The 24,583-nt window shown below is 51.1% G+C and overlaps 1 protein-coding gene across 2 annotated transcripts in view; it reads left to right on the top strand.

The window, feature by feature from the left end:
• The window catches only part of OLFM1 (olfactomedin 1), a 35,226-nt gene extending 29,393 nt beyond the window's left edge, over positions 1 to 5,833 (top strand). For both annotated transcript variants that reach the window (XM_074608187.1, XM_074608186.1), the window contains exons 5-6: positions 760 to 866; positions 4,053 to 5,833. In XM_074608187.1, coding sequence (XP_074464288.1) covers positions 760 to 866; positions 4,053 to 4,727 — 782 coding nt within the window. In that variant the 3' untranslated portion in view covers positions 4,728 to 5,833. The remainder of the gene's footprint in view (positions 1 to 759; positions 867 to 4,052) is intronic.
• Positions 5,834 to 24,583: the final 18,750 nt, after the last annotated feature.

Raw genomic sequence — 24,583 nt, 5'->3', positions numbered from 1 at the left:
GTGATGCTGAGTCTGGGCAGGGTTCCCGGGGCAGCTCCCAGGGGACCCTGGGGACATCCCACCTCCTGCCTCCCGTCCTCCTGCCCTTGGGTTCCTCTCCCAGGGCTGGCAAAGGAGGAGGCTGGTGAATTCATTAGTGTCTCCGAAGCGTGCAGACACGATGATAGGGAACAGAGAAGATGGCTGGTAGAAGCCGCTAAATGGTCTTTGCAAGGAAGGGATTTATATTGCATATAATTTCCCACCTTGGCCTTTTTTTCTTTTTCTTCTCTCCTTTGCGTAACCTGTAACAAATGTACGTTTGCAGCAGGGCTGGCATAGACACGTCTGTCTTTTTATCTTGGCTGCACCCACTCTATTACAGCAGAAACGAGCAGAGCTTTTCAGCTAATTTCTCCACCTGGCTGCTCGACCCTGGCTAACTCTTCTCATTTTCTATTCCGTGACATTGGCAGCACGGCGGGTTCAGGAAAGCTTGTTTTCTTGGGGGCAGTGTGATAAGGACAATTGTGATTAAGAGGCGTGAAACAAACAAAAGCATCCAACAGTTGTTCCCAGCCTAATTACCTCTAATTAAATAAAACCAGAGCTGCCCATCAGCGGGGGAGAGCAGAGGGCAGTACAGTGCGGGTGGTGGCTCGCTCTGGTGCCCCTCATCGGGGCTCCGGGGCTGGTTGGCAAAGACCCACAGGAGCCACCAGGCGGGGGGGCGGGGGGGGGTCTGACGTGGTGCTCACCAGCCTTGCACTCTTTTTTCAGCTTGTGGCAAGCTGACAGGAATAAGTGACCCGATCACGATTAAAACCTCGGGGTCCAGGTTTGGATCGTGGATGACGGACCCTCTCGCGCCTGAGGGAGAGAACAAGGTAAGACCGCCACAGCTCCGTCCCTGTGTTCCCACCTCCATCCATGAGGCTGAGGTCATTGAAAACTCACTACGTGCAAGCACCAAAGCCCTGTGAAACCCATGGAACATCCTAATTCATCGCAGGGGGCTCTGCTGGCCTCCTCTGCCGCGGGAGGGGGCTGAGGATCCCGCAGGGAGGCAGGAGGAGGAGGGGGCTGAGCAGCCCCCTGCAGTGGTCCCTTCACAGGGCGGGTGAAACTCACTGCAGTGATGAGCGCGCACGGTCTCAGAAGTGTCACTGCGAGGTCTGTGCCTCCCGCGGGAGGGAAAAATCAAATATGGGGTTTCTCATCTGGGTTTGGCAGCCAGGAGAGAGCTGGGCCCGGGCAGAGGGACCCCGTGGTCCCAGTCCCTGCTGCTCTTCTGCTGCCGGTGCCTCCGATAATGTCATCTGACTGCATTTGTCCTCCATCCTCCACCTTCATTGTTTTGAGGAATTAACTGACTGCAGCCAGAGAGAGATTTGTTTTCCTTTGTTTTGGTCTTTTTTTTTTTTTTTTTTCCATTCAGACCATTCAATTTTGATCCCAAGGAGGTAGGAGGCCAATAACTGGCTGAAAATCAATCCAGGCTTCCCATGACTGATGGAATGGAAAATATCTCGAGCGTTTGCTGAGGATTTTGTAGGCAGCAAAACAAAACAAAAGCCACAGAGCTTGGCTGCGTGGTAATTCCCTGCTGCATGCGGCATCCTTCATCAAAGGATGAAGGCACCAGCAAGGGCTGTGTCGGGGCAGCTATTTTGAGAGCTTTGCCCCGTGATCGGCTTTCTGTAGCTGAGAGAGGATGAGGGATGCTCTGGAGAAGCCACCCCTGGGGGTGGCTCCGTTGGCCCATGGACGTGCAGTGACGAAGCTGCGGTGACTTGAGGCGTCGGGCACTTTCCCTCCAGCAGCCAGCTGGTTGGCACTGGTTCCCCAATACGACACCTCCATATTTTACAGTTATTAAACAAAATTTCACCACAGGATCCTCATTATGAAGTGAGACAGGAAGGCTTTACCCACATCACATCTCGTTTTGCTCAAGCCAAGGTTCAGATTTGTCCCCTTCGGGCTGTGCTTGCCGCATCCCTCGGCACTAACATGATTTGTACATCAGTGAAGGAGGAGTCAGGCCTGTTGCAGCTGAAGCCAGTTGATCAAATGCTAAAGATCTTTCCATGTCTTCAGAGAGTTTTGTCTCAAACTGGTATTTTTTTCATATTTTTATTACCCGTGCCTTTTTCTGCAGCCTATTTTTGTCGTGAGAGTAGACAAGCAGTTTTCTCTGGACTGTAGCTCAAGCTTCACGAGCATGTGTGTGTAATACATAAATCTACTGTGACTTTTATTAGAAACACACAATGAAGTGAACTTCACTGGCTGCCCAGCAGAGTGGCAAACTGGGGATGGGGAAGAGATGGGGATGGGGATGAGTTCATCATCGCCATCTCATGTCGCCAAGCCCCAGGAGGCGTTTGGTGGTTCGGATGGTCATTTATTTGTTCGTGTCATTGAACGCAACTGGGGGAAACTGGGAGTCCCGCAGGAGCAGCCCGGCGGCGAGGCGGCGGGGGGGATGCTGAGCGCCGGGATTGATGGGGGTTGGCAGGAGGAGGAGGAGGTTGCTCAAAGCCAGCCGGTTTCTAGCCATCAATCTCTGCTTCTCCAACGCACGAAATGCTGTTGGGACCTGCCACCTTGCAGCCACGGCGTGATGCCCTGGGCTTCTGCCCTTCCAGGCTTCTCTTTGTCTCTCTAAAAACTGAGCACAATGCATGGGCATGCGTAAATTTTTAATACCAAATAATGAAATGGGAGCAGCAGAGAGACAATTGGTTTTCTGGGTGGTTTAGGGGTTTTTTTTGTGATTTCCCAAGCTGGTGTAGTTGAATGCAGGCGTTGCGTGAAGCGGGGATGCTCTCCAGCGCCAGGTCTGACAGCAGAAGCTCTCCCAGGCTGCAGGCTCTTCTCAGCCCCGGGCGCCTGGTTTTTCCCCGGTGCTTTTGCAGCCACCCCCAAGCCCACGGTGGAGGTGTGACGGTCAGGGCCACCTGCCACACGTCCATTCCCCGCCTCTGCAGTGTTTCCAGGGGGGTAACGAGGCGGGGCTGCACTTTCCCCACTAAGTTTTTGCAGACCCCCCTCGGCCTTTCAAATACAGCAGCCAAAAAGCAGTTTACGTGCTCACACCGTGTGGAAATGTTTGTCTGCTCTCCTAAGGGAGAGCCATGTTGCAGAGAGGGCACCCTCAGATTTTGCAAAAGAATTTGCGCTACCACGTTACCCAAATCTGCACCCGTAAAGGCTTCCCTCTTGCTATTTTAATTTACTTTTTCTCCTTCCTAAAGAGTTTCTACAGAAAGCAGCTATCTTAGTTTTAGGCAGCAACTGCATTCGGAATGTCACTCACTGGCTGGATATTTCTTCTTGATGTTAACTGCACAGCTTTGTCATTTGCTTCGGAATTAGTTTCATATGACAAAAGCTTTTTTTTTTTTTTTTTGAAGGAGTCTAGACAGCGTCCCTAGTGAACTGACGCTTAAATGATGATCTAAAAATCTCTCCCCCATCTACCGATAGCAAGATTTTGATGTCTTTGTCTCGTACGTTTTAGCGGCCTTGGTTTCAGCTTTTGATGCGGAAGTGTAGGATTTTTAAACCAATATGGACTTTGCCTGAATTTCCTTGACAATGAGCGATTGCATCCATCGCTTCTGCATGCCAAATTAACGGAGTTTTGCGCAGCAGCTGCTATCATTTACTGAGCGCTACCGCGGTGGAGCTCACGGGAAACAAAAAAAGCGGCATCAACATAATATGCTGGGTTTAGCCAGAGAAAAGATGTTAATTGCCCTCTGGAAGGACGATGTCCATCATGCAGCACTCCCAAGGAATCTGTTACAGCCACAGGTTTCTGGGGAAACACCAGGTTACTCCCCAGGAAAGCGTTGCTATTTAGTTGATTTAATGGCCGATTTGAGGTTCTAAAAATTGGGTTTATTTCTGGGCGTAGGTGGCAGGTGTTGGACACATCATTTTCCCACAGGTTGGATTCCTCGCTCTGGGTTTTGGTCCCAGCTCAGTTTCTAGGGTGATGCGCAAAGGGCTCAGCCGCGTCTCTGCTCTTTTTCTAACCCCACGTGTTTCTGTTGCTCGCCCAGGTCTGGTACATGGACAGCTACCACAACAACCGCTTCGTCCGCGAATATAAATCCATGGCAGATTTCATGAATACTGACAATTTTACCTCTCACCGTCTCCCTCACCCATGGTCGGGCACCGGTCAAGTGGTCTACAATGGCTCTATCTATTTCAATAAATACCAAAGCCACATAATTATCAGGTTTGACTTGAAAACAGAGACCATTCTCAAGACTCGCAGCCTGGATTATGCCGGCTACAACAACATGTACCACTACGCCTGGGGTGGCCACTCGGACATTGACCTCATGGTGGACGAGAACGGGCTGTGGGCCGTCTACGCCACCAACCAGAACGCGGGCAACATCGTCATCAGCAAGTTGGACCCCAACACCCTGCAGAGCCTCCAGACCTGGAACACCAGCTACCCGAAACGCAGCGCCGGGGAGGCCTTCATCATCTGCGGCACGCTCTACGTCACCAACGGCTACTCGGGAGGCACCAAGGTGCACTACGCCTACCAGACCAACGCCTCCACCTACGAGTACATCGACATCCCCTTCCAAAACAAGTACTCGCACATTTCCATGTTGGACTACAACCCCAAGGATCGGGCCCTCTATGCCTGGAACAACGGGCACCAAATACTTTACAATGTCACCCTCTTCCACGTCATCAGGTCCGACGAGTTGTAGTCCATCCTTGTTTAGAAACTGATTTAGGAAAAAAAAAAAAAAAAAAGGGAAAAAAAGGGAGAAATTAATTTAAAAAAAAAAACCGACAACAAAACTAATATCAAGGAAACACACTTTAAATAAGTAAATATATAAACAGCTGCCAAAATTAAGACCAACATCGCGGAGGATTATTCAGCATAAACCTGACAGATCAGCATTACCTCTACATTTCTAGAAGTCTGGCCCTGTGTTATAGACTCACGAATAACCATGTACTTGCAGCTGGAACTGCACTTAAAAGAACCACTTCAGTTTGGGGTTTTGTTTTGTTTCTGTTCCGATAGCAGACCTATAGTACATACTAAAGAAGTAAGGCAATGACTGTTGAAAGTTTATCCTTGGGAGACTCGCTCTCTTCTGTGTGTGGGTTGCATGGACATTTTCCCGACATCGCGGTCAGCTGTGATGGATGTGTGATTTGTATTTCTAAAGCAGAACAAGCTGACCCGTGAGGAGCTCTCGCTGTCTGAACAAGACCTATCACAGGTTAGTTTTCTTCGCCTTCCATTGCAGCTACTGTCTCTCTACTGTGTTCTTGTCACTTAGATTAACTGTGCTGAGACCCGAAGTAGCTCATGGATCTGTGTCTTAGTAACTATTAAACACGATGGTTTAAGTATGTATTATGAACAAGTTGTTGTACCCATATTGTTTGAACTTATGTATTCAGCAAATATATTGTATAATGTATGTCTGTTATTTACCAGAGGTGGCAAAACTTTGTATGTCCAGTTTATGCAATGAATGTTGTAAATGCAATGATGTAGTTTGGATTAATAAATGATGGTTTTGTTTCTAAAAAGAAAAAAAAAAAAAAGATCAGTGTTCACCCTTATACACAGATAACCAATTTCATGTTGATAACTACAAGAATATTCTCTTACTGTTATACTATCTACATAGCATTATGGTGGTTGGAAATTGCTTCTGTGGAAATTCTGTGGCATCAGATTCCCATGGGAAGCCCTGTTTATGGAAGTGTGAAGGTAATTAATTTTTTTTAAGAGGAAAACTTTGTACTATCCACAGTTATCTAAGGAACAATAAAAATATTAGGAGACTCCCCTGCTTCGTTTATTGTCTTCTCTCTACAAGTGACCAAGGGAGGGACTCTTTATCAGGGAGTGGAGCAATAGGACAAGGGGGAACGGTTTTAAACTGAAAGAGAGGAGATTTAGATGAGATCTGAAGAAGAAATTGTTTGCTGTGAGGGTGGTGAGCCCCTGGCCCAGGGTGCCCAGAGAAGCTGTGGCTGCCCCATCCCTGGAGGGGTTCAAGGCCAGGTTGGACGGGGCTTGGAGCAACCTGGGCTGGTGGGAGGTGTCCCTGCCCAGGGCAGGGGTGGCACTGGATGGTTTTTAAGGTCCCTTCCAACACAAACCATTCTATGACCCTACAATTCTATGGCAGGACCTGTCCTGCCTTCGTTGCCCACCCAAGCAGCCCATTGAGCTGGATCTCACGGGCAGTGGGCTGCCTGGTAGCAGTGCAAGCCCCAGAGGGCTCGCTCCGGTGCCGTTTGACTGTTGCCACCTCCTTTCCAAACTGAGAAGCAGGTGACCGTGTTTAGCACCATCAGGCATGATGGTTTTCCAGCCCAGTGGTATGTGAACAGCTCTATTCACTGATGAGGTTCAGGCTTTGAGCTCGGCAGATGGATGCATTAGGGCCCTTGGAAGGATCACGGATCACCGAGGTCAGGAAATTGAATATAAGCAATTGGCGACTGCTGCAAATTGCACATATGGATTTCAACCTCTCGGCCTTAGCAGAAGGTCCCTGCTGGGCCCTTCAGCAGGAGGGGAAAGAAAAAAAAAAAAAAAAAAGATGTAATGTGGTTTCCCAGAGCTGGATTAAACCACAAGCAATGAACGATCCTCCACATGCGGATACTTGAGCCAGTTACAGGGATTTGAGATCCTGTCCTGTGTCAGCACTGCTCCTCTTACTGAAATGCTGGCCGGAGCCGGAACGGGGACAGCTCTCTCAGGACCCGTTTCTCTGCTACACACCGTATTTCCAAGGCTCTGGACTGCCAGGTTTGTGGAGATCTTCGATATTTAGCAGTGGGTTTCCCTCCAAGAAGCTAAAAAAGGGGGCTAGACACCCAGGGTGTAATTGGCAGCAGTATTGATCTTCGACGCACAAGAGAAATCTGTTAAGCCAACAAGCTGTAAGGCACCTGCATTCATTTCTATTTAATTAATGCATCTCTTCAGTACAAATTCATTTAAGGGGAACACGTTGTTTTTATAAGGTTTAGAGCTGGATCCAGCGACTGCTGCAATCGAAGTGGGGGGGATGCTGGTGGCTCCAGGAGGGGCCGGGCTTTTGCAGCCAACTGACCCCGCTCATTGCACAGCTCCCCGAGTGCATCGGCGTGATTCTCCCGCACGTCTCGCCGGAGTTTTGAATCTGAAAAGCTGAGTTGCTTTTCCATGCAGATTATTGTCCCAGCAGCTGGGCTTTGCGTTCTGGGTTTGCCCGCCCGCCCGCCAAGGAGCTGTGCTCATGGCCCCGAGCACCAGACGGCTCCTCTCTAAGACCTCTCCAGGTGGTCACGGAGATTGTCCCAGCCAGTCTGCCCAGTCTGGGGGAGATTTTTCAGGTAGACCGGAGCACGTCGGCAGGGCATCACCTGAATCTGCCAGCGCCCCGGCCAGGCACGCTGCCACAAGTGAGGCACCGCCGTGTGCCAAATTACCCAAAGTCAGCTTTGTCATTAGGCAGGATTTGAGGACAAAAGAATACGTTTGCTTCAAAACATTGATCTGCAAAAATAAATTGAATTACAGAAAGGCAAAATAATGCTGTTTGCTTTAGGGCACAGCTACATTTAGATTCTAATTTTCCTAGTGCAACTCGTTTAAGACAAGAAAGACTCAACAGCACAAAATGTCCTTGAACACAACAAAGACAGAGAAGCTTTTCTGTAACGTGTACCCAAAGTTAATGAGATAAGAAAAGTGCTTTAAGGGGCGTACCTTTGTCCTATTTGCCTGTAGTGCAATATTCTATAAATGGATGCCATATGGTCATATACTTAATGGTATGTATTACTTTTCAAGTGGATGAGCCATTCAAAGACAAGTACGTCCCAGAGGATTGCTTTCTATAGCCTATGACTTAATTATTTGGTGCACGAGGCTCACTCATCCAAATTTAGTCATGGGAGTCAGCGAGTTACTTCGGGGAAACATCTGACCATACTTTCATACGTGTGTTTATGTGTTGTTAATATTTTATAAGGGGTTAATTGGAAAGCACTGTACTAGATGTTTGCGAGGGTTTCGGTTTGATGCAGAACGCAGGTTCTGCTCCCAGCCCCATCAGCCGTGCCGAGTCCCAGCTCCATAACCGAGCAAATAATTGGACAGATTTAATTTTGCATGTCACGACATTGCTGTCCTTCAGCCTTTGAGCCAGCTGAACCAGTGCTGGCTCGTACCTGCCTTGGGATGAACGGGGTATCTGATGGGGTTTGCTCTCGTTCTTGCAGATCACCAAGCCATGGTCCTTTTCTATCCTCGGCTCTGAGACAGCCCCCTTCCCTGGAGCCCTCCTGCCCACCCCAGAGGATGCTTGCCTGGCTTTTGGGTATGGTTCAACGGGAACACGCCTCCCGACAGCCCGGCTCCGTGTCTGGCCAGCTCTGACCACCGGCAAAGCAGGTCCCTGCGCCTCCTCGCCGTGACGTTGCTGTCCTTCTCCAAGGTGTGTGACTGGGTCTGTGCGAGGGGAGAGCCTGGCTTTTGGGGCTGACATAGGGAAATGGAGCTCATCCTTCCCCCACCGGTGGGAAAGCCCATGGGGAGCAGCGGTGGGCTGCGAAATGCAGCTCAGAGCTGTGATGGCGCTCACAGACTGTCCCGTTGAATTAAATGAAGCTCGCTCAGCACCTGGCCTAAAACCCAGGCAGAAACACTGACTGTTGCTTAGCATCATCACAACATGAGAGCTAAAAATTTTCCTTTCTTCCTTTGCTGTTCCTTCTCTGACCTTCATTAGTTCTGCTAGCACTGAATGCAGGGCCCATATGGAGACAGTTATCATAAAAAAATGAATGCTGGCCCCTTAATTAGCTCCTCATTATCTGAGAGCTCCATATTGAAGCATTAAGATGTTGCAAAGCAATTTGTTGAGTTTCCAATTAAAACTTTTTAGAATTGTTGAGCCTTTTAATACTCTATGTTTACAAATTGCCTTGGACCTACCCCAATACACACATTTCCTTCACTAGGGAAATACAGCTGAGGAGCCGATAGTTATTAATATAAAATCCTTGGTTTTAATAAAGTCATAAACTATGTCAATGAAGCTGCTCTTTTTATACCTGACACAATAGAGATGACTCTCTTCGAATGAGTGCAGAAGAGTAAGAATCATTAAGAGGGCAATTACAGGCTGATTTCTTAATAACTCCACTTTTAGAGCACTGCAAAAACTAATGTGCGCATCCCTCTATATTAATTTACCCTGGATATGTTCCTACAGATGGCGGTAGGTGTTGAGACCTTCCATTTTCGGAGGGGGGAGAAAGGAATTAGTAAAGCTCAGCTCCTCCCAAAAGCACATTGCAGGATCAGGCCCGTCATGAATAAATAAAAGCCAGATGGGCATGGATTATATCCACTGCATTGCACAAGCTGTTAGCTGGAGGAGTGCAGCTACCAGATAGGAACACAGAAGAAAAATAGGTCTCTCCTACAAAGCATGGAGCCGCACAGACTTCACCTGATTTACGGAGGTGGCCAAAAAAATGGGGAGATGGGTGGCCAATTGACAAGCCCAGGGCTGAGTTGTTCCCAAAATCCGCAGAGTCGGTGTGGAACAGTCCCTCTCCTGACCTGGAGAGGGATTAAGTGATTTGCTTAAGACCTCTTAAAAAGGGGGCCCAAGCCATTTGGAAGGGCTGGCCATCTTCCCATCGCATCCAACGAGCGTAAAGGGGGGATGCAGCTTGTCTGCAGCAGAAGAGGCACCAGCCCAGGGAGCCTTGACTAACCCCAAACAGCTTCTTCCTCCTGTAAAACAGCCCCCAGGGCCGCCAGGCTGAATAAATTCATGGCCATTAAGAGTTTGTTGGACGGCCATCGCAGGAGGACACTTACCACCGAGGGGCTTGGTGCCGAGCGGAGCCATAGCGGGGGATCGGGGCGAGCCGTGGCAAACAGCACCGCGCCAGAGCGACCTGCACAGGGCTTTTGTTCTCAGCCCGCGCTGAGGACTTGTGATAATGTGGTACTTATGTTCTTTGGGATGTTGTAAAGCCATGAGCTGATCTGTATTGAACATGTCGTTTGTATTCCCACGCTGTTTTTTAAGCAAATCTGTCAAATAAAACCAAAAAAAGCACGAAAAGAGGAGTGCAAAGGAGTGCTTACATAAGGAATCCTCTGCGCGGGCAGCCATGGCCACCAGTGGCTTCCTGGCTTTGCTGTCCTCCAAGAGGGGGTAGAAATGACCCTGTGGAACAGTTTTGGGCTGGAACAGAGAGCAGCAGCCCAAGCCCACCGGCTGACACCCAGAGAGGGGCCCAGGGCCACCTCCAGCCGCTGTGTTTGTCCACAGGCTGCTGCTCCCCTCCTGGCCCTCAGCACCCTCCCGGCTTTGGGGCCGCTTTGCAGCGAATCGTCTCCCTCTCCACGGAGAAGGGCTGAGCTCTTCCTCGCCCTCCCTCTGGCTTTTTTGGTCTTTTAGAGACCTCATCACTTTCAGGATCATTTTTTTTCATGCCCTCCTGCACGCACTTTCCCGTTTTTGTGCTTTCTGAGCACCCGGCTACCAAAAAGCCAAAGGAGTCTGCGGGCAGATCGGCACCTGCAGCAGCACCGTGGGTCCTTCCCCGAGCATGCGTAGCGAGCCCCCAGCAACGCAGGCAAGGGACCCTGGAGAAAGGAAGCATAAATCTGCCGTCTGTGGCAATTTAGCATTTACCAGTCATATTGCACTGGGGCACTGTCACTTTGAATGAGTGTTAAAGCGTTTCCTCTCTGTGGCCTGAGCAGTCTCCTTTTCCCATCAAATTGGCCGTGGCGTGCCGTAATAAAATAGACAAACTGTGGCTGCGAAGGGTCACTCCGAGGGGCTGACATTAGCTCGGGGAGGTCCCCTCTTGAAGGAGGCATTCAATTAAAGTTTTATTGCAATTCTGCAATGTGAAGCCGCAAGGGTGAGTCTCGATATCTGGGCTGGGATTTTAAATTAGAGGCTGAGTAGGAATTTGCCGGTGATGCTGGCCGTGGGCGCTGGGCAGGCTGCCGCGCTCAGCCGTGGGAGCAAGGTCCAGGGAAAACACACCGGTGGCACCGTGCACTTGGCTTTGCTTTGCACGACTGGCGGGATGAGCAAGCACAAGCGTGAGATGACCTGGAAGCAGATGTGGGGGAGGTACGGAAGGAGAGATCTGGCTTTCTGGAGTGTCATGGTGAGAGGGAGCGTCCGGGGGACACGGGGTGGCTCTGGGAGCTGGGCTTCACTTTGAGAAATGAGGTTGGGGTGAGTCCTGCAGCCCAGGAGGAGTTTGCATGAAGAAAAGGTGTTAGGTCGGGCCCTCCCAAATATTTGTGCTCTCAAGCAAGATTTCCTCTTGCAAACACCGCTCGAGAGCTGGCAGCCTTCATCCACTGGACGGCTCATCGAAGAGCTCAGGCAGGAGCAGAGAGATGTTTCCAAACTTCCACATTTCTCCTTTCTTACCATTTGCCCCCAAACAGTGGGAAGAATCTGCGCAAATCACTGATGGAGCACTGGCCAGAGGCATTCGGGACTTGCAGTGAACGGACCAAAACCGGGCTGCGATCCTCTGCTACAGCCGTGGTGACAGAGGAGATGGTGGTGATGACGATGATGATACCAGGCCAGGTCTGAGCGCCTGTCTCCTTGCTGGAAGCAGGGTTGGCCACTGGCTCTTTGCCGATTTTAGGATCCAAACCCCACTCATCCCTGGGAAGGAAACCAGCCTGCGGAAATGCAGGGTGTTCTGCAGGAGGAGATGCCGAATTTCTGCCGAGCATCCCAAAGTACCTCCCCGCTTGCCGACACAGGCACCGCTCAAGTGCAGGTGCTTGGAGCGCAGCCGCTGCCGCAGTAAAAGCCAGAGGAGGGTAAGCTGTTGGAAACGAACAGGGCTCTGCGCCCAGATTTCAGCCATAACGCTTCCTTTCAAAAACTCAATAAACCAGTGCTTTGCACAGGAAAAACTGTCAGACTTTTAATTACCAGCCGTTGTTACTGTGTTATCATAACGCGAGCGAAGAGAAGCTGCTCTGTGGCTGCCAGATGTTCACGCTCCCGCTCGTTACGGCGGTGATGAGCGCGGTGCTGCCCGGCCCCCGCTGGGAGCCAGGGCGAGGAGCCCCGGCCCCGCACAAATCTGGGATAAAGAGCTGTAAAACGTTCCAGCCTTCGGCGTAAAAATAGCCTCTGCCGTTAAACCAGAGGGGATAAAACCTGCGGAAGGGCAATCAGCCCGCATGCACCAGGGCGCGCGATGGTTGTCAGCTAAGGGTCAGGAAGAAATTTGTCCTCGGGGTGATGCTGTCTAATGGACTGTGTTCGGAGCTGTAATGCTCTGCCGAAAGCGCGCAGCAGTAGCCGCTGCTGGAAACAGGCTACCGGCCCTGAGAGTCCACGGTGTCGCTCTAATACGGTTTGCATTTTAAATATTTAATGCAGTATTAATATTGTCATTCCCATCTGTTAAATCAGTACCGTGAGTTACGTCAAACACCTCGCAGGAGTCCTGGCGCGCTGCAGAAGCTGCCGGGGCTCTGCCTGCTCAGTGGTTTTACCTGGTTTTGGTGTCAGCCCAGTTGCGGCTGAAACTCCACGAGGGCATAAAACTGGTGGCAGCCAATTAATTCCCTGGAAGGGAATGGAGGTGCAGGGTAAGGACACCCCATGGGACCGCGCAGCCGGGTCACCGGTGCTGGGGGAGCACACCCAAAGGTGTCCTTCAGCGAGGAACAAGACCTGCGTGAAAGCAGGAGGGAGAAAAAGTACAAACCAAGGAACTTGGATCACTTTATCCCATAGCAACGAGCCCGTTCAACAGGAGGAGCGCGTTCACAGCCGAGCCCTAAAAAAGGAGCTGTTAAAATAAACATTGGCATATCTCACACCTCCCTCTTCCCTGAAGGATGCTCTCTGGAAGCACATGTGGACAAACTAGGGAAGGGAAGAGAAGGAAAATAGCGATGAAGGGGAAGATTAAAGGTACTCTAATTAAGTGCTGAAATTAATCCTCTGTTGTCTTTCACTATCTAATATGTTTAATCATTACGGTTTCTCTGTTGTTCACTGATGAATCCAGCAGTCTCTCTCACAGCATCTGGCCATATTATTCCCTTGTTTAATGATGGCAGCGAAAGCCCCAAGTGTTTTCGCTGGAGTTTTTGCCCTACATATCGAATGCCACCTTGCAGGCAGGTAATGAAGAGGCTCTGTAAGCAGCGGCTCGCAGCCTGCAGCGATGCTCAGCCCCTGTCCCTGCACAGCAGGGCTGAGCCTGGCCCCGTCTCGCACCCCGGAGCATCCCCTGCACAAGGAGGAGATGCTGCCGCTGGGAGGGAAAATCCTGCTGGGGCTGAGGGCCACCAGAGGTGTTACGGCAGCGTGCCATTAGCAGGCTTATAAATGGGGGAATTCATCGTCGGAGCAAGTAAAAGGCCTCTCTGCAAGCATCCTATAGCTTCGAGGTGGATGGCTGGTGTCAGGGGTCTTTCCCAGCTTTCCGTGTGTTGTCTTGCTACGTGGAGGGATAGAAAAAATCCCGTTTTTCTTCTGCAAATTGGAATAAGATTCACAGAGCTTTTACAAGCCTGTGCTGCCCTTGCTCAGGACCTCCTGGGGTGGATGCTACGTGCAGCGGAGGTCTCTCCTGTGGGTTCACAATCTCCCTTCCCACCAGGCACGCGGCCCCCAGCAGGGAGAGCTGGGGGGTGCACGCGCCACTCGAAACCCCCCAGATTTCCTATGTGCATGCGTATAACTTCACACGTCGCCACCGTGTTGCCTCCAGTGACACCGCAGACCCAAGGAGAGTCAGGTACGTGTGTGTTGGTCTCCAAGGGAAGGCCAGGACAATGTTTTTTGGGGGTTAGCATCACACTTGCATTTGCTCCCCTTCCTCTTTCCCTTCTTTTGGTTTTTATCTTTGCATCAGAGCAGAGCAAATCACCAACATGTCACCGTCACCACAGAGCAACCGAAAATGTGACATGATTAGAGATCAGGGCAATAATGAGACGGTTTGTCTTCCCTACACATACGGCGCTGGAGGAACCATGGGGAAATAAAAAAAAAAAAAGCTTCAATAAATCATATTGTCTCTGCCGCGGAAGTAATAACGCCAACAGCCCCAGGCACGGGGAGAAGTTTGCTGTGACAGCAGCTCTGGAGGCGAGTCCCTGCCGAATCCTCCCGAGCGCCTCCGGGCAGGGCTGGAGCTGGTCCCCGGGCAGCGGGGCTCGGTGGCCGGACTGGGGATGCAGGGGACATCCAGAGCCACGCAGAGGCCTGGTAAGCCCCGTTCCTGTTGAATTCACTCCTCTCCTGAAGCGTGGACTGTTTTCTTGCCGGTTTAGGAGCTTTTTGCCCTGGGGAGCTGTTTAATCCTTTGTAATGGGGCTGTTTGCTTGAGGAAGGCTGGTTTGTGAGGGGAGTTCCGCAGGCAGCGCGGGCTGTGCAAGGGTAGCCAGGCTTTTGTCCTCTGCTTTTCCTTGCTAAATCACGATTTCTCACTGGAAATACAGATGCAGGGAGGCTTTGTCCAAGCCCTAAACCCAACTGCGTTTGGAGGAGCAAAGCGCGGGGGCAAGCTGGGCTCGAGGAAGAGAGGGGAGCACACCAACTCCTGCCGAGCGCCCAGCAATGCGGGTACCTGGGCTGGCGGCACCAGGGTGGTTTGTCACCTCCATCCTCGGGCAGGACACCACGTCCCACCAGACACGGCTGGGGAGGTGGCACGGCTCTCCCTGCCCCTGTGACAGCCCCACCTCTGCGGGGCAGACCTCCAGCCCACCGCCGCGGGTGGGACACCCCATCTTCTCTTGCGTAATTACTGGCCTGAAGAAAAGCGACTCATAACGGCTTCCCACTCACATGTCCAACCTCCTCGCAAATGGCTTCTTGCCCTGGTTGAAAAGGATATTGTGAGGCTGCCATAAATAGGTAGCAATCAAATAATGCTGCAGCCCACTCCCATCTGCTAGCGGAAAAATCCTGCCCAAGCGAAAGCAAGAGAGAGCCGGGGAGAATCGCTGCATCCTGCACCGAACCCTGGGCACCGGCACCTACTTCATGCTCCGCACCCATCGGGCTGATGGTGCGGGAACTGGGTGGGCAGCACCCCTCTGGAGCCAGGAGGAATTCGCCGGTCGTAAACGAATGTGGTGGAGTGCGGATATCTGGATGACAAGTCATGCGTTTTCTTTATAATATGGTATTGGCAATGTTATACGAAAACATTGATGAAAAGTGAAGCCAGATACTGGGGGGGGGGGGGGGGGAGAGGAATGCGTAAAACTTTGTAATTCAGACTTGCATCACTTTGAACGTGACCGTGTGGGCTTAGCTTATAAAACAGCAAGAGACCGGTTCCGCTGTTGGGAAAAAAAAAAAAAATCAGTTCAGCAAAAATCAGGGTAGAATTCAGGGCCCCCTTGCAGGACCCCCACCGACACGCCATGGGGGGGCCTCTGCCCGTGGACTGCGATGTGGCTGCTCCCGCTGGGTGACGGGCTGCCCTCGGGGTCCCGCCTGGGGGAGGCGGAGCGTCCCCCCATGCGCGGAAGCAGATCAGCACCCTTGGGGACCCAAATGTCCTCTGGCTCCATCTCGGCCAGGTCCTTAGGGTGGCTTTGCAGGCTGTGACCTGCCCAGCTGGGCTGGACTGGGGTGAGCAGGGTGGTGACTCTTCCCCCCCCACCACCCCGTGTTTGCAGGTGCTTATCTGGGTTTGTTGATGGGGTACTGGATAAATGACTTCAGCTCTGCAAGGAGCAAATTCTCTGCAGCCGTCTCAGACTTGTGCTGAAAGGTGAGAGGAATCCCCTGGGGAACCTGGGAGGTGGGGTGACGTGTGGGATTGGGGGGGGATGACTGCTCTCTTCTGGGATAACCAGCAAAGGCAAAAAAAATGCCCCCAAAAAAGATTAATCATAAGAAGCCTTTTCATCTGGCTTTCTCTGACTCTTCTGCTTGACACGCTGCAGGAACACAAGCCCCCCAGGATCCACGGTGAGCCCCACAGACGAGAGGGGAGGGAGGGAGGGGCAGGACCAGCTCCGCTCACACCCCCACCCTCCGCCCCGAGGGAGCCCATCGTCCCCGGGGACACCTCAGGGCTTGGGGCCCTTCAGCCTGGGGCGCAATGGATAGCCTGGGGATGTCCTCGCTGGTGGCAGCGCTGTCAAAGGCACATTGGGAAAATGCAGGACTGGGGGTTTTAGGCCAGGGTCGTGGGCGAGGGGCGAGCGCAGCCCCCCTGTCCGCTGCCACGGCTTTTCGGAGGGATGGGGCTGCCGGGAGCCGGTCCCGAGCAGAGACCTTGCACGCGTACGGAGAGTGCTGATTCATCTCCCTGCCACTTGAGACAAAAGAACATCTAATTAAGTCACCGGCATATAAATAAATGTACAAGGTGTAACCTCAGGAGCACAGAACAGCGCTGGAAAAATCTCAGAATTGCACAATGTGCTTTTCCTCCTCTCCAGCATGGCTCACCTCTGGGACTGCCCCTTTGTTTGGCAAATATCAAAGAATGGGATTTTTTATTTTTTTTTTTCCTGTTGCAGTATTAGTTTTTACATTAAAATTAGGTAATTTTCTCTTTCCCTGCGATTCAGCTGTGTCTCGGGTACACCAAGTCTTTGATAACCCTCCAAATCGAACTCGGAGCGGGGCCCAGTTTCCAGCTCAATCAAAGGCTGTGGGGTCTGCATCCCTTTTCAGAAAGGAGTGAAAAACAACAGCGAGTCCAACAAAAATAGTAAACAACTAATTGCCAGTGCTGTTTAATTGCCAGCACCCTCTGGTATTAATGGCAAAGCTCAGGTGCCTGCAGCTGCAGGGCTGCACCAGCCTCTACATTTTAATTAAGCCTCATTAAGTGGACTTTGCGTTTTGCTCAGAAAGTGGTCGGATCCTGGCTTGGTCCTGCGGCGGGAGGGAGAGTGTGCTAACAAGAGCCCAGACTTGGAGTTGGGAATTACTGACTTGGCATTGGGAATTATGTGGGTTTTTTACCTGAAATGCCACAGCTTTGGGCTGGGGGGGGGGCTCACCTGCCCTGTCCCCCAGCGTCTTCCCAGGGCTCTGCAAACCACTGGGGGATGCTCAATGTCGTCTTCCCAGCCTGAGCAGGTGGCCAAGGTTGGGTCAAGTCTCCACGGCTGTTAGATGTGCACAATCATCACCTCTTCCCTTTGGAAGTCTCTGCTTACCGTAAAACAGTGCGTCATTATTTTTATGGCCCTTTTCCTCTTTGAGCTCTTCCCATTAACGTCCCAAAAGAGGCCTTTGTTGCGTTTGCATGAAAGCTGTGGAGCTCCAAAACACCCAGCCGCTTTGTTTTGAGGTTCATAAATTGCCACCTTGGCGAGGAGCTCTAGGTGTTTGTGAGAAAAGAAATCCCTTGGCGTCCCCCCCTCTGCACGCAGTGCTCGTTAGGGCTTTTATGGTGCCACCTCTGTCGTGAGGCCAACAAGAGCCAACGTTAAAAAAATGGGAAGAGTCCTCGCCCATCTCTGTTCTCTCCCAGGGGACCGGACTGGTCCCATCCTGCTGTCCCGGAGAAGCCGGTCCCCATGGCCGTGCCTGGGAGAAGGTGGCTGTTCCTGGCCCAAGGCAGCAAATAGATGCAGCCGGCTCCCGGGATGGACTCTCCTGCCAAGGACCATATTTCTGAGACAGCACAGCACTAAACATCTCCAGCGGTTCGACTGATTTAAAAAAAGAGAAATTCTGAAAGTTCCTGCGGTGGACGTGAGTAATAATAATGTATCCCTCTGCCTGCTCCAAACAGGGGGGCTGGGACATTATAATTAAACCCGTAATCTATGCACATACCCCACCGCTTTCCCATGGCTTGACCATTTTTGGAGGTGATGCTGCTCCAGCCCGCGTCGCGGGCCCATGCTGGCTGCGCAGGAGTTTTCACTGTCCCGGTCTCAGAGGCATCTGCCTAATTGCACCAGCAGTATTTTTTTTAATGTGCTTTCCTACGTTGCCTACATCTGATAAGGTCAAACCCACCTTGAGGACAGCTGCTGGGCTGTCTGTTTTGGCTTGTCCTCTCCTGGATCCAAGGAGGATGCAGCTGCTCTGACCTTTTACGTAAACCTAGTTAAAGGTGATCAAGAAACACATGTGTATTTCCCAAAGCGGCTGGAAGGAAGAGCCTGGGATGTATTTTATTTGTAACGCCAACCCTCACAAAGAATCACTCACAGGGTGGCAGGGCTCTTGACTGTTTTTCAGAGAAAATTAAGGTAAGTAGAGAAAGGCTGCCTCCAGGAAGAACATCCCTGTCTAAAACTGGAATTGGAATTTTACGGCCAGAAAATGAAAGAAAGAAACAGCCACCAGCCTGCTCTGTGGTCTTCAGCAAGGCTGGTTTCCCTTCTGCCTGTTGTTTTGGTTTCTTTTTTTTGAAAGTTGGGACCGACACTGCTGAAGATATGAAAAATAAAGCCAGATTTTCTAATGGGTCCTTGCAAGGTCTGAGTTCAGAGTGACCCCGTTGGTGTGACATGGTGGAGAATCCCACGGGCTTGGCCACGTTATGGATGTAAAACTGGGAACTACAAAATGCTGCTGAGTCCCCTGGGAGGTCCCTGCTCAGCACCGAGCCTGGCTGCTGGTGCAAACGGTGGCCACCTCCACCGACACGGTGGGCTCAAACGCTGGTCTAGGAGGGAGGAACCAGATTTGGGAACCGGTGACTGCAGAAGGCTGCGCTGACCCATTTTCCTCTGGATGATGGATACAGGGACTGGTAAAAGCTCCATAGCAACTGGATGTGCACAGTTTAATTATGAAATCCCCATGGTGCTCCCTTGCGAAGATAAATGGATCCGGGATATTTTCACCTCTTGCAGCCAGTAAACCCCTCTATATTTAGATGGTCCTGTTCCACTTTGCTGCGTGCCAGGCAGTGGCGAGGTTGAGGAAGGACAACGCTTGAGACAAGTGTGTGAGGACAAGGCATGACATGTCCTTCCAAGGAAGGTTTGTAAGCCTGAAGGAGTCTGGTTGTCATCGTATGGCACTTGGGGTCGTCACCTCCTCCCAGGCAAAGCCGGTGGTAGGCACCCTCAATGACGGTGGTGGCATTTCACAGTCATTTGTCCCCAGTGCAAATAATAATACCAGGTATAACGGAGAAACCAATAACTCCATCCCAGATAATCCCAAATGGGGAGACGGATCCAGCAGTGCTGTTGGATCAGTGTGTGTCGGCCACGAAAGATTTGAGAAAGACAAGACGAGACCGGAAGAACTGTATTATTGAGACTATTTTTAAACATTTGCGTTCTTTCCTGGTTGTCTTTTGTTTAAGCTCTCCACAACAGCTCGGGTCAGCTCTTATTACATTCCAGCTGTCCCTCCCGTCCCCTGGCACAGCGTATTGAGACACAGACAGCAAGAACTTTTAGATGGCGTGATATATAAAATAGATGCTATTATTAAAGCACTGTCCTGTTTTCTGCTGCCATGGTATCTCTTGTCTTGTCTGGCTTATTGCTGATGTCTTCTGTCAGCCCAGCTTGCCTTTCCTGGGTGTGTGATTTATGGTCCAGGGAGACAGAGCAGAAACATGTGAAAATTGCAGATGAGGGTGCTGGGAGGAGCACAGGCAAGAAGTGACTGTGATGAGGATGTGCAAATGGGTCCTTCTCCCACTACCCTCTGACAGGGGACGGTGTTGGGGACAGTGTGCTCAGACAACCAAGCAGCCTGTTCCAGGGCTTATAATAGCCGAGCTGGGAGAAGCAAAACCTGGAGAAGAAACAGTGATGCCTTTCCCTTTCCAAGGTCAGCTTCCCAAGCTATTGTTGCTTTTCAAGGTGAGCTTTCCAAGCCATGTGTGAATGCCTCCAGCGTGGGGAGGCATCGGGCCCTAAAGGTCCAGGCAACAGCCACCAATGTCCGGAGCCAGCAAGAATTCGACACCCAGCAGCCAGATCCTCAGCTGCTGCAAATCTGTCTCGTTCCTTCTGCTTCAAGGAGTTTGTCCTCTTTCATATCTGTTCCTCTGCACGTGGCTTGCGTGTAGGCAGGACAGGCAGGAGAGGAACCACAGGCTGCCGCCCGCATTCGGAGCCTGTCCTTGCTGGTAGCGACAGCAGCTGGGCAGGATGCTATTTTCATTACCCCGTCTGAGGCTCGTGATAATTGAAAGCTGTTCCACTCGGTCCCGCAGCCTCCCCAAACTCCAGGCGCCTCTCACGCAGCCCTCCTCCTGCCAGCCCCATGCCCGAGAGGAACGTTGGAGCATCAAACAGCCCCTGATTTTTGGTGCCTTCCATCGCCCCCTCCCACGAGAGCAGGGCTGGGGAAGGGGCTCGTGTCTCTGGGGTGCTGCAGAGCAAGCCCAGGCTTGTGAGTACCTGCGTGCTGGGGAGGGAGAGCGTGTCCAAAAAGGTTCCCTCTAATCCTCCCCAAAATTCAGGGAGAAGACGAGAAATGGGGATTTGGGTTGGTTTGAAATGAAAATTAAACCAGGGAGTCGTTTCATTTCCTTGCACCGAATGGCACGGGAATTCCAAAGGCTGTTTTGAGGCAGATGCTGCTCCTTTAATCTGGTGGTTTGGCCAGTTATGCACACATGTACTAGTCCTGCTTGGATTACACTTTTGCATCAAGGATTACAGTTCAAATCCAGCAGTGCTTTTAATGCCTGGAACCGGGCAAAGCAGCTGACGTTAATATATTTCAGGAGTGAAAACACAGCCGGAGGGTTAGTCATTATAAAGTATGATGTAGGATTATAATGCAAGTTGGAGAAATCAGAAGTACTGGTACATTTCCAGCTGTGTATTTTTCTTGGGCCATGTCACCCACTCATTGATCAGTTCTGGATTCTAGATAATTATTCCAGGGAAAATTTGATGAGCGGAGCCGCTCTGGAATGCTAATGCAGGCTGCGGCGGCTGCCCAGGGGCTGAGCGCTCCCTGCCAGATCCCTCTGCCGCGCCGGGAATCCCAATTAGCGGCCTGGTGATCCACCCGTTTGTGAACCAGTGGAAACTTCAGCACAGGAGTTGCTGCAGGTACACCATCAAACACCGATATCCAAAAGTTGTCAAGAGGAACCAGGGAATTCTGTCGCTTTGGGTTCGGGGTGCTCTGTTTATGGCAGTTTAACATCCAGCTGAAGAGATAAAGGTGCTGTGTACAAAGATACCTCTGTAAATGTGCATACAAGTCACATCATACAAATGTTAGATGATTCAGGGTGCCGAAAGCATCCTTATGAATGTGACTTGCCATAGTTGAGCAGGCAGCATTTCTTCCTGTTGGCAGCGCTGAAGATGTGGGTAGATGGTTGCAGGAGATTGAGTTACGGGGGCTTAATGGATTGCCATTTATCAGCAGCCACGATGCAGAATCTTCAACTGTTAGGGTCAAAATAAATGAAAGAAAACAATTCTTCTCCGTGTCCTGTCAACTCAGGAAAGTCTGGGTGATCAAGGAGTTTCCCAGCTGGGTGAAACCTCCTGTTTGCTACAGCACAAATCCGACAAAGCAGGTAATTGTTCTGCTAAACAGAAGGGTGGATTTGCAGGAAAATTAATGTTGCCTCCAGCAGTGAATGCCGGTTGGGAAGTGCAGCTACTCAAACTGCTCCGCAGCCGAGGAAGCCATCACCACCACCATGGGCAAGGAGGTCCACCCAGTCCCAAAACCACCACGCTATGGGACATGGGGAGAGAAAGGCATTTCCCTGGCTGTGGTCTCACCCCATCTTTTCTGGCCAGGGAAGGGTTAAATCCGTGCTGGCAAAGGCTGCTCTGCCGCCCTCGCCCCCTGCAGGGAGGGTGCTAATTGAATGGCCAAGGGATTAGCAAGTGAAACAGGTGAAAATGAAATTGGTGAGAAAGCAGGCTAATTAGCTTCCACCTTCCCAAATTGCTGAAATACCCCCGGCTGAGGAGCCGGGCTCCCCCGGGTGGGACTTTGCCTTTGAGCCGGGAGCCCGAGCCATGCCTGGGACCCAGCTGAGGATGGCATTTGCTGTTTGTCAGCCAGCCGGAGGAATCCCGCATCCAAGTAAGAACCAGGCATCCTTGCTGTCTGTATCACCTCGGATGCATCACTTTGCTTTCCTTCCTCCGTTTCCTTGAACCGCTCTGACCGCCTGCGTGTCCCATGCAGGAGCCGCCGCCGCAGGCACACGGGAGGCCCTCGTCTGGAGGGCGCAGCTTTATCTCCCTCTCTTCAGCTCCACCTCTGGAGCCTGGGTTTGGGGTTTTCTTGTGGGGGCTGTTGCAGGGAATAAACTGGATCCCTTCGGAGTTGTCTCTGTCATCCACCCTTCTGTCCGCTTTCCGTCACTGGCGGTGATGTGATAAGGGAGAGGGAAATGACACCTCCTCAGTGGAAAGAGGCTGCCCAGGGAAGCGGTTGAGTCACCATCCCTGGAGGTATTTAAAAGATGGGTACATGTAGTGCTGAGAGATACGGTTTAGTGATGGTTTTCGTCAGCGTTAGGTTAATGGTTGGACTCGACAGTCCCTTCCAACCTGGGCAATTCTATGATTCTATGAAACGAGGGCTGGTTTCTCGCTGGTTTGGGTGTGCGTCAGTCACCGGCGTGGTTACAGGAGGAACCCACCCGGCGCTGAGCAGCGAGGAAGGGTCATCCCTCTGCGCGGTGCCGGGCTCCGAGCCCACAAGTGACAGCCCGCGTTAAACACAGCCCAGGCTCCCTCGGCAGCATTGAACCAGGCATGGCTATTAAACGCGCTCTTAATGTGGCTTAATATATAAATATTTTAACTCTTGATCAGGACATAGTATTAGGCATTAGCTGTAGTGGATTGCTTTCTCTAAGTGTTTTGGAGAAAAGGTTGCTATTTTTCCAGTGATTCTCTAAGACACTCAAAATCAGCTTGGAGTTTACTTGCAAGTGAGGTTGCCCATCCTCCCTGGACCACTAGTTTCTTCTGCTGGGCCCTGGGATGTCACAAGAACCGGCTGTATGTCTGCACATAGTAATATTTGGCAAAGCTTCAGCAGTCTCCGTGGCTGGGGCCAGGCACCCCGCCGGCAGAGATCATCTGTGCTCAACTGAACCCTCTGAGAGCGCAGTCCTTTTATTTCATCTCCACTTGCAAGTAAAAAGAGCTCAGAATGGCTTTACCGGTGGAGAGTGAAGTGAGTTCAGTTGAGGACTCTGTCTTGAGTCATCTTGGCTGAAAATCACTCTGGGTAAACTTTCCATTTCAGTAGATTTAGGAAAGCAGAAATTAAACTGCTTGGGGATTTTAGATGGTGGCAGAGGTTAATAAAATATTGAAGAGGCGTGCCATCTGTAACTCCCGGATGCACGGGGGAACAGAAATCCCAACTGGGCAGCTTACCTACGTGCCAAGAAGAGGAGAGACTGCTGTCCTGTTTAGGTGGACGCCCATCCTACAGCACGGGAGGTGTTCCCAGGAAGAGTACACACGTGATGGCCAGGATGCCAGACGATAATGGGGCAGATCGCAGAGTTTGTGAGGGATTTGCATTACTGCTTTTCTGCTATTTGTGACTGCCATGCTCAATGATGTGCAGGTGAGAGACAGCCCTGGGAACACCCTGCAGCGGCTGCGTACTTGCACTGCCTGACACGGAGCAGGACTCTCTTCTCTTAGAATAGTTTGGGTTGGAATTGACCTTTAAAGGTCATCTAGTCCACCCCTTGCCATGAGCAGGGACATCTTCAACTAGATCAGGTTGCTCAGAGCCCCGTCCAACCTGGTCTGGGATGTTTCCAGGAGTGGGGCATCTCCCATCTCTCTGGGCAACCTGGGCCAGGGTTTCACCACCCTCATTGTAAAAAATTTTTTCCTTGTTTTTAGTCTAAATCTCCCATCTTTTAGTTTAAAGCCATTACCCCTTTTCCTATCGCAACAGACCCTTCTAAAAAGTTTGTTTCCAGACTTTCTATAACTTTATTTAAATAGATTGTTGTTACACACCTTCAATTAAAGTGAAGAACAGAAGGGAACTGTTTCCCTATAGATTTGATGTTGGTGTGGGACAAAAGAAGAAGTTGTAATGAGACTTTACATTTTGGGAGGCTGTAACCCTGCATGCCAGGGCTGTGCTGTGTGACTGGTGTCTTCCTGCTCAGATAGACCTTTCCCAGGGGAGGCTCCCCCAGCCATTGGTAGCATAAGGGCACATGACACTGAGAATGGTATTGGGTCCATCTAGTGGAATAATTAGGCCCAAGCAATCCGAGAAGCCATATAAGAATGAAGTCATTAATTGCACCCTCAGCCCTGGTGATGAGAAGCTTCTTCCCATTCTTGCCAAAGAAAGAACTAAAAGCTGAGTCTAGCGCTGGCAAAATGCGCGGCACTCTCCGTTTTCACATATGAGACGGAGAATCCCTGGGAGAATTGGGCTCCTTGTTCCCGCTCAGCTTTAGCTGTAGATGGAGTCAAAACAGTAGCCGTATTTACAACACACAGACAGATCCCTTTCAGTTTGTGTGTTTGCTCGGTGTGGCCTATGGCTGAGAGACCCTGCTGCAGCCAAAGGGGCTGTTCAGATCCTCCTCCAGAAGGCAACTATAAATAGGCTGCTTTGATGTA

This window comes from Larus michahellis, chromosome 15 (genome assembly GCF_964199755.1).
Source record: "Larus michahellis chromosome 15, bLarMic1.1, whole genome shotgun sequence".
Taxonomy (NCBI): Eukaryota; Metazoa; Chordata; class Aves; order Charadriiformes; family Laridae; genus Larus; species Larus michahellis.
This window is presented reverse-complemented; position numbering and strand designations above follow the sequence as displayed.